The sequence below is a fragment of the Cryptomeria japonica genome, chromosome 1 (genome assembly GCF_030272615.1).
Source record: "Cryptomeria japonica chromosome 1, Sugi_1.0, whole genome shotgun sequence".
Classification (NCBI taxonomy): domain Eukaryota; kingdom Viridiplantae; phylum Streptophyta; class Pinopsida; order Cupressales; family Cupressaceae; genus Cryptomeria; species Cryptomeria japonica.
In genome coordinates, this window is record NC_081405.1 from 451,847,962 (window position 1) to 451,858,052 (window position 10,091).

Genomic DNA, 10,091 nt, shown 5'->3' on the forward strand with positions numbered 1-10,091 from the left:
TGGTAGGAATTAATATCAGTCAACAACAGGTGCAATTAAACTCTACGACGGAAACGCCAAATGCTAACGGCTACGGGACCAGGAAGGGCAACGGTTAATACAAGAAACGGAAAGCTTGAATGCTACGGTAACTGTAAAGATCCGAGTTGAGGGGGCTCTGGGTCCGGCCACCTAAGCACTCAACGCTGAGAGCTACGGCTATAAAATGATTGAAATATCTGTTAAATATATGTATCTTATGCTTTAAAATTTGATGTACTATGTACACTTTAATTTGCTTTGCTGGGTGAATGGCACAAGGCCGTGGGGATATATATATCCAGGCTTTAATAATGCTTGGTCTATAATACTTGAGAACTTCACAGAAATTTCTTTAGATGGTTTTCAATGAGTAGAAAGTTGGATGTGGTGGAAGGTTTGTCTACTGACAAAAGTCTTTGTTTGGTCTGTTCGGTTACACATCTTTTCTTTGATTTCTCTTTTGCCAAGAAGGTTTGGGATATTCTTTGGTTGTTTGTTAAGAAATCTGAAAGTATTTCCTCTTATGGTTACAATTGTTGAGAACTTATGTGAATTCACAGCGAAGTTTAACCCAAAATCGAAATCTGACAGCTAGGTTTGGGCAGCTAACTTTACAGTTGTTGATTCTCAAAATTATCAATTTACGCAACTGAAATCCAAGAATTCGTCGTAAAACAATAGAAAGAAGGCATGCCTAACGAGTCATTCACCCCCCAACAAATGAAAGCATGAATACTTTACAAAAGAAAACAAAAACCAAATTCTCGAAGCACTCATTCACTATAGATTTCTACTTTTATATAACATTGGGCATACGTTCCACGCAAGGTATGCCTATAAAAATTGTGCAAATTGTGGTTAGCTGCCACATTGAGAGAGACTGCTTCTTCAGATCTTCTGCATTCTAATCATAATCATCCCAGTTATCTACTTTATTGAAAATGGCCATGGAAATGATGAAGCCAGTTGCAGCGTTTATTCTGGTTTTGAACTTGTGCATGTATATAATCGTATGTGCAACAGCAGGGTGGGCACTTAACAAGGCAATCGAGCATGAAATCATCACAGGTAATGCTCAATTTCAGATTATATCTACTCTCTTCTTAAATTATGTAAAGATATACTTCATCAGGGCAATCAGCAATGTTTGGTGTGGAAATGCAGGGCTGGGAATTCCGCTGCCAAACCCATACTGGGCGGTGTACTTTCCAATGGGAAATGCAGCCACTGGATTCTTCATAATCTTTGCGCTGATAGCGGGAGTAGTGGGAGCTGCTTCCTGCCTTTCTGGGCTCCACCACTTGCGGACTTGGACAGGGGATAGCTTGGTTTCAGCTGCTCTTACAGCCTGGGGCCTCACTCTCTTAGCCATGGGGTGGGTGCCTGGGTTATTTTTTACTGCTTTACTTTTAGATCATTGTCAATAGAATGACTATCATCATGTCTACATTTCGTGCAGATTGGCTTGCAAGGAAATCGACTTGCACGGTAGAAACTCGCGTCTGGTAAGCAGAAATTCATTCTATCGTATCTTCCATACAATGAACGCCTATTTCCATTGGTAAGAGAAGATTTCATTTACTGTATGTTTGAATGTTTGTGCAGAAAACGGTGGAGTCGTTTGTAATAATTCTGTCTGTCACGCAAATGGTGTATGTAGTGGTACTCATTCTCTCGCATCGCTGAATAGAAGAACGTACAAGGGTATGAGATTGAAAAATGTTTACTTCAAGGGTTGCCCTTTCTTGCAACCATTGTGTTTTACATTCTTTAAAACAATTTGAAGTTTCCTTCAGCAATTTTTAAGATTGTCGGAATTGTTGTTGCTTTATTCTTTACTTGTCTCAGCTTGGAATTTTCTAGCTCTTCTATTGATGCGAGATTCTTCAAGACTATGTGGATACTCTGAAATGTATAAATACAATATAGTTTTCAATGCTTCATGATGGCGATGTCACAAATTATTTGAGATGTTGATATAATTTGGTCTTAATAATAAGATTGATATTTTCATATTATTATGTTCGAAGATAGCAGTCTTTTTGAAATTTGTCTGATAATTGTTTGAAGATTGCAGTGTTTTCGAAATTTGTTTGATACATATAGAATATAGGTTTAAAAAATGAGGTTGTTTGCATGTAATTGTGTGCATTTCAAGGGGATATCCAGGCTTGCTTCTTTTTGGTTCCAACTTGATAGTAAAAGTAAGACCAAGATAGGGTGGGTTGAACATTAGGCCGGGTCACAAAGATACTCTTGGCACAACAAAAGAAAAAGAAAAATTGAAGTATACAATTTATCTTTGAAAATCTCAAATAAATATTTATTAGCACTCCTCAGCAGCTTGCCGCCCTGTCTATGGCATTCCCTAAATTTTTTCAATATCCCCATGAAGGCTTTGCTACAACCACCATGTCTATGCCTGCTTATGCCTCGGTTGTTTCCTTATTGACAGTCTCCCCCAGTTTGACTCTGTCAGCCTTTCCCAATGCTTCCCGCTCCATGTTCAAGAGCAAAGGCAAACCCCTGTTAAACGCAAATGTATTGTCTTTGATGACAATTCTTAGTCTGAGGATGCTGAGAATGACAATCCTTCCCTTGATTTGAGGTTAAAAGGAGATCCTCTAGACTAGCTTCCAAAAGCCGCAATAAGAAGACCTCGGTGAACGAAAATATTTACTCGAAGGAGGACCCCATTGGGGACAAGGAGGGAGAGGACCCTAATACCACTATGGGGGCCTCTGATGGGGATGTCGTGGATGTGGATATGACTAGGGACCCCATGGTTCCGACTACTATTGGTACCGTTGACATGGGTAATTTTGAAATGCAAACCCAGGACCCTATTGATGTTAAGCATATGGCCCCTATGAACATGGGCACTGAGGGTGTCATGGGCGAGGAAATTTCTGATAACAAAGCCCTGGACTCTGGTAACTTGGACCCAGAATTAAAGATGGCTGAATATGTGATGCAATATCTCCCCCTAATGGGCCTGGGTAATGACATTGACAACTCCCCTGCTGGAGATGTGCCCAAGGAGATGGAAAAGACTATGGATGACATGACTGCTGTGAACCCCTAGGGTGTCCCTACTCTGCAGCAAATGGAAAAGTTGAGCACGGATGTGTTGGACATCATGCAGAGGATTGAGAACCTCGGCCCCGTGCCTGAATTGCAGGCTATCAGGGATGATGTCAACCAACTCAAGAGCAAGATGGATGCTTGGGATGCCCAAATGGTGGGCCTTAACAAATTTCATTTGTAGGTGTTACACAACTCGACACTCACCCTCTCTCTGTTGAGGGAACGTATTGCGGACACAGAGGAAGATAAACAAGAGGATAGGGACCTTTACAAATTCCCGTCTAATGAATGAAACAGAGCCATGGATGCCACTGGGGTGTGCAAAGGCACCCCTGTAGTTTGTTTTTGTGTTTTCTGTTGTTGTTTCTGTTTTCTAAAGACTTGGTCTCTTTTTGCTGATAGTTGATGTTAATGTTGTTATAGTGTTGTTTCTGCACCATGATTTTTAATAGTTATATCATGTAAAGGGTCAGTGGCCTTGTTCTCACTGCTTTATTAATCAAACACATATACAAAAAATTACATCTTTTATTTTAATTAACACAAGATTATTTTAAATCATTCTTCTTATTTTGATATCCTTAAAAATAAAATATGGAAAAAACATAACTACAATTCTTTATAAATAATGTTCACTATGATCTAATATTTTTCTATGTTAGAAAAGTCAAAGAAAGACTATTAAATGAAATATTTTTTCTTCTAAAGAATTAATTGTCATTGCATGTCAAATGTTAATAGATATGAAACTATTAGATATAATCCAAGGGAAAATTATGAAAAGAAATGTATTATCATACTCATTCATATTGAAGAGTCTAAATTAGGGAAAATAAAATGCAATAAAGTTTTAGATTAAGGGTTGAAGCGACCATTTTTATTTATCTTTAAGATAATGTATATTGGTGGTGGTGGAATAGAGTGGATACAAGATAGGATTCATGCATTTCATCCTAATAATTTTGTGGTTATTTAAGGTCTTCATAATTTTTTACAAAATTTAAATGGTAGAATTCATTATTATACATTTTTAATTTAAAATTTTTATTATTTTGAGAGACATGTATTTAAAAAAAATTAAAGACAACCATATCATTTAAATGAGTTAACAAAAACAAGGTATATGAAAATAGATTTAGCAATATGTAAATGTTTAATATCTTAGAATTAGGTGTTTATTTTGATTCATAGAAATGAAATGTCTTCTAAGATGAAACTTACATACAACATAATTTTCATCACATGTGATTATGACTAATATAGTATCCAATTCAAAAGGAATAGAAGTATCTAAGTATGTGTACTTTTAAACATCTAATTATATTATATATAGATGTATCATATAGAATTTTTAAATATGTTGATATTATTTTATTGAAGTATTCCATTGAGCCAATAATTTAGCTTTTAATATTGTAACTATCATGTATGTGATATTTTTTCTTAACACACATTCCAAGTTACTTATGAACATAGAAATATAAATAGGCTACTTTACACTTTAAATAGAAATATGTAGATGTCAAATACATGGTTAAAAATAGTGTTCTAATATAATACAACAAATCAAGGTTAAAATATAAATTTCTAATATTTTTTTATACTAGTTATAATTTTGAGTATCGTAAAGTAAGGTAGTTAACCTAAAATATTTATTTCCGATTGACTAGATAAACACAACTTCGCCACTTTTACAAATGTACAAGAAATTCATCACATAATCTCAAAAGATTTTAATAATCTAGTAACTTAATATTTATAATACATATAAATCCAGATTATCAATCTAGTTATTATCAATATTAAACTATTTGTAATAATTTATTTCAAGTCATAACATTTGAATATACATAAAATTACCTCAAGCCAAGAATGGGTGAAAATGAAAACATTATAATTCTTAGCATGCTATTATTAGAATATAGGTAGACCATTCTATAAATCAACCCAACCAACCATCAAATCATCTCATGTGATGTAAAATAACACTTCTAGGATCACAACCCATTGTAATTTTTTCTAGATAATATGATTGAATTTCACAACCTTTCAATATGTCCAAAAGAGACCCACCATGATGGTTCATTTTATTATGGTTCAAAATTGTAGGATGATTTTTTATTAGTTTAGTATTATTGTAGGGAATTATCTAATGGTAAAAAATATCCAATTTAACATGATAGGTGAACTACTAAGCGTGGTCAATTTCTATATTTTTTATTCCCAAACAATACTAAAAGGAATAACTTGTTATTAGTTCCTACCTAGAACTATACCAGAGGGGGAATCTTTAAATTGTGGTTAATCTATGCTCAAACAACCAATAAAAAGTTAACTTTTTTGAAGATTTGTTTTGTGTTCCTTACTTGCATCAGTGAAGTTGCACACTATTTACAAAAAATATTGGTTGAATGTTTTTTGGCACTTTGTGATTGAAGGTGAAGATGGGTCTATAAACTATCAGAGGCTTTGTAGATGTTACGAGGCAAGAGAATGCACAAATATCAAGTTGAGGGGTCATCAAAATAGGGATGTTGCAGATTGTTATCTCCTCTTGGACATTAGTTAGCAGTAAAAACCTAGTTTGCATGCAATGCAAGCTGCATATATAGGTATTAAGTTATTTGGATAGTTGTGGATTAGGGTTTCCAAGTGTTTTGCATGCATGTGAGAAGTGGATGATGTTGTTGGGCTATGCAACATAGAATTCAATGGCAATATTAATAAAAATGAGGGCATTAAAAACTATAGCTGCAAAACATTCTTCTTGCATGTTACACACATGTTGGAAATGTGCTAACGACGGCAAGGTGTAGCTTGTGGTGTTTTCATCTTGGTGCAGGCTATTCTTATGTGGTAATAGTATGGGAGAGAAAAATATATTAAATATTATGGCATTCTTATAGTGGCATTTCACAAGGTAAATTTTGTCAACACCCAAATAAGAGAGCTTTAGAGGAAAACCACCACATTGCTACTATAGATGATTGTTATAGGAGTGAGAAGAAGGCATGTAGCAATTTGGATAAGTTTTTTTATTACACAATTATCATGGCTCCCTCATACTATTTGTCAAAGGTAATTACTATTATAATATCCTTTTCTTATGGTTTTAGTACTTTTGTAGATAAGATGAAATTGAAAGGCAAATTATTATGTTTATCTACTTGGTTCAATCCAATGTTAAATTACTTGTGTCTGGCTTTGACGTAAATTTTATAGTTTTTAATTATTGTTAATATTTATAATTTCTCTAGTGATCTAGATCCCTATACTTTGTTTCAAACCTAGTCTTGGTTGTAGATACTATTATTAACAGACTGAGAGCGAGATATGGATCATTGGGTGCTTAACCTAGATAACATATTTTTTTCAAAGACTAGGTCCTTTGGTTCTGTTGGGACCATATACGATTTTCACTCCATATGCATCCCCGTATGAAGTCATGTTTGTCTAGTTCATCGGTCAAGAACTTGCTTAAATTTTGCTCTTGTCATTCGATCCTTGTTAGGTTTCACTGCGTTGAACTTGAACCTTGAACTTGAACTTGAACCTTTTTGGTTCAAGGTTCAAAGTTCAACGTGCATTGTTTCGAGCGTTCTTCCTCCCCACGCAACTTTGAGCTTTGCTAGTCTTGTTGGCATTTCGCATTCTTTGAACCTTGAACTTGAACCATTTCGGTTCAAGGTTCAAGTTCAACATTCTTCATGTTAAATGTCTTTTTGTGATGATTGCGCAAGGCTCTAAGTTTTATGTTTAGGTTCTTTAAAAGGCATGTGAATTGCCACATGGTGATGGCGCGGACTTTTAGAACACGATAGATAGCCGTCGAGAGAAGGGATATTCTTTTTCTAAATAATTTGAAATCTTTCATTTATGGCAAGTATGTGAGAAGATCTGCTGTGTCAGAAGAGAAGTGACTTAACGGTTAAGGCGTACCTTAGCGCAATCATTTCAAAGTAACTTCACATGAAGAAAGGAGTAATGAAGGCAGCTTTAGTAATGATGGGTAAGATTTTCTCCATTTTAAAACTGAGTAGTTGTCTCATTGGAATTAGTATTTTCGTGAGAAGATTTTGAGAACGAGTTTTCGGAGCTGGAAAATTAAGCAGCGATAGAGGGTTACAGAGAGCAGAGGAAGGTATGTTCAACAATTTTCTAAGTTGGTGCAGTTTGTTTTAAAGGATCTGGGTGTTCTTTAGCTGCTTGTTTTTGTTTTCATTTTCCTTCTTCGCCTGTGATTGATTTGGGGAAAACCACGAACCAAATATGAGGCCCGTTTTACCCAAATTGGTGAGCTCGTCTTCCCTTGTAAGCTCTCTACCAGATTTGGGTGACACAACCCTGGTTCAACTAGATTTAGAGGTTTTTCTAGAGAGAGTAAAGAATTCAACCACAGACATGATGAGAGATGTGGCTCAGAGCAGATTATTAGAAGCCGCTGCCTTCCCCACTGCTGCTCCCTGCCCAGAGTTAGTCTTAGAATGCATGAATCATTACGACAAGGGCAATAGGTGCATAAGGAGAAATGATGGTGAAGTCTTGTTGTCTATTGACAGACAGACGATAATGGAAGCTATGGGTATTCCACACCAGGAACCCTATGAAGACTGGACCATTGGTAAATCTTACGGGGTCTTCTCTGAGAAGAAGCAATATTATAGAACAGTGATTGCCCAGAATTGGCTTGTAAAATTCCAAAAAGGGGGCTCGAGGCTACCGAGACCTTTAACTCTTGAAAATTTAATTCCAGCAATCCAAGATTTAGTCATACTGTTGAGCAGGGTGAAGGGTAATTCTCACTCTTTTTACTGGGAAGACTAGATGTATTTCTTCATCCAGGTTACTTTGGATAGAAATCGGTTCATTGATTGGGGAACTGTTATTGCGGAAAGATTAAATGAGGGTCTGAGTAATTATCTTGGAATGTCCAATTTTTATATGTCATCCTATCTACTATACATGCTTGCCTACGCGAGAGAGTGGTCGGGGTTGTCACATGTAAAATGGGTTCAAGGCATGAGGAGTCATGAGCATCATCCTAGTTTTACTTTGAAAGGGCATGTTGGTGATTATCTCCATTGGAATGATGTTTTTGTTGGAAGGCTGACCTTTGAGTTATAGGGAAATTTGCATAGAAGAATGTCTGCAGAAGCAGTTGAACTCGTCAACATATATGGCAGTTTCTTCATACAGTTCAGCCATTTCACTTATTTAAGAGTTGGAGGATTTAAGGGTGAAACCTTTAGACTTCCTAGGTATGTCTCGGACTCTTGCATATTGATTAAAATATCTAGACATCTTGCTTACGTTGCCAAAGATTATGGTGAGGACTCCGACACAAGCATGATTTTTCCCATTGATTTAGGACATTATAGTTGTAGATCAGTTTCCGATGCATTGAACCTGGAACTTGAATTTAAAAGGTTCCATTAGAAGTGCTTTGTAAAGAGGGATAACTTTGACAGTAGGGGTTTCATTGCTCAGTATGTAAAGAAAGTGGTACCTGATCAGCATGTTCCTCAGTTGGAAGATTATTGGGAGGGTTGTCGGGATGAATTTGAAGTACGGAGAAGGAGTTGGTTTAGATTAACTTTGATACCTCAGGTGTCACTAGTGATGATGAGGACACACTTGACTCCGAGTTTATGAAACGGGTTCATGATGAACCTCTTCCGGAAATAGATTGGAACAAAAAGATGGGCGACAGTGTTCAGACACACACTTTCGGTGTAATCCAAAGGACAGAAAATTGGCTTAGGGGTCACTGTTTTCACCCAACGCGAGCCACCAACTCAAGAAGAAAAAATGGGAAGAGGAGTACTGCAAATAAAATTTCTGTTGTGACTAACATTCCCGTTTCTGATGCAAGGAAAGCACAGGAAAGGATTAAGGAGGAGAAACTTAACATCGGGGTTGAGCTTTCTGTTGCTGGTCGAGTTACCAGATCGATATCTAAGAAGGGTTTCAAACTGTCGGTTTCTCACCTCATTCTGGATCTGGACCCAGAGGAAACACCGAGCAAGATGACATCCCCTGTTTCCGAAGCGGACAAGCTTTCAATTGACATACACACTATTTTTCAGGACTCAGGAACACTCAAGATCCAGTCTCATATAGACCATACCATGCCTCCATCCTCAACAAGGTTTACATCCATGCCTTCAAAAGAGCTAACCCTAGCACCAAAATGGCTAAATGATTTCGTCACCAGGAAAAGGAATGTAGTTCTGATTTCAGTATCAGTGGAGGACGTCGTAAGTAAATGTCTGGGAAGGTCTACAAAGCCCAAAAAGTTAAAAACAGAGGCAATGATTGACTTTGATGAAAATACGAAGCATTGGACTACGGATATTGCTAGACCCGAGCCTAACAAAGATTCTGCTACGGCTTCAGAGGCAGATTTGGGAAGCGGAACTAGAGCCGTGGATGTTAAGCACTTGGAGACTTCCACCAAACGAATCATCTCCCGTACCTGGAAGGATGAGAGGGACAAGGTTGAGTTGAAACAAAGTTTAACACAAATGGCTTAGTATATCCATGCTTTGCAGAACAACCTGTTGCCATTATCCCAACATTCAAGCCCTTTTTGTCCAAAGTCACCTAGCAATCAAAAATTCTTGGATGAGGTTCAACGGAACAGGATGATCGCTAAAGTTTTCTCAGAATGGCTCACCACAATCATATTCCAGGAAAACAATTACATAACCGACTTAGTCTAGATTTTTAAGGATGCCAATGAGGTCACCAAGGCCTTGGACTCCGATTTGGTCTCACGACAGAAGAAAAAGTCTAAATGGGTTGTGATTTCAAAGCAAATGTGGGATATTCAATGTTATGGGCTAATGAACTTTCTTGTTGAAAACCAAGTGTCAGGTCTGAATGAAGATGTCATGTTCATTTTCAAGGAGAGTATTGAGTGGCGCAATCAGATTATTGAGCAGGGTTATAACGAGTCAGGCAACCTGCATGGTGAATTAACA

The 10,091-nt window shown here is 36.9% G+C and overlaps 1 protein-coding gene across 2 annotated transcripts; it reads left to right on the top strand.

Moving 5' to 3' along the window:
• The first annotated feature begins 852 nt into the window (after nt 1-852).
• Nucleotides 853-6,115, top strand: LOC131064608 (membrane protein PM19L). 2 transcript variants are annotated; one of them, XM_057998805.2, is made up of 5 exons: nt 853-1,089; nt 1,186-1,396; nt 1,481-1,526; nt 1,627-1,725; nt 5,547-6,115. In XM_057998805.2, exons 1-4 carry the CDS (start codon nt 963-965, stop codon nt 1,705-1,707), a joined length of 465 nt encoding a protein of 154 aa, XP_057854788.1. In that variant the 5' UTR covers nt 853-962; the 3' UTR covers nt 1,708-1,725; nt 5,547-6,115. The 2 variants fall into 2 exon arrangements, with proteins under 2 accessions (XP_057854788.1, XP_057854782.1); XM_057998799.2 differs by lacking the exon at nt 5,547-6,115 and having other exon boundaries at nt 1,627-1,964.
• Nucleotides 6,116-10,091: the final 3,976 nt, after the last annotated feature.

What these genes read in the sequence shown, in the direction of transcription:
- LOC131064608 (XM_057998805.2), top strand. Translation starts at nt 963, where the DNA reads ATGGCCATGGAAATGATGAAGCCAGTTGCAGCGTTTATTCTGGTTTTG. An exon ending in CTCACTCTCTTAGCCATGGG is followed by an intron (nt 1,397 to 1,480) that starts GTGGGTGCCTGG and finishes CATTTCGTGCAG; the next exon opens with ATTGGCTTGCAAGGAAATCG. An exon ending in ACGGTAGAAACTCGCGTCTG is followed by an intron (nt 1,527 to 1,626) that starts GTAAGCAGAAAT and finishes ATGTTTGTGCAG; the next exon opens with AAAACGGTGGAGTCGTTTGT.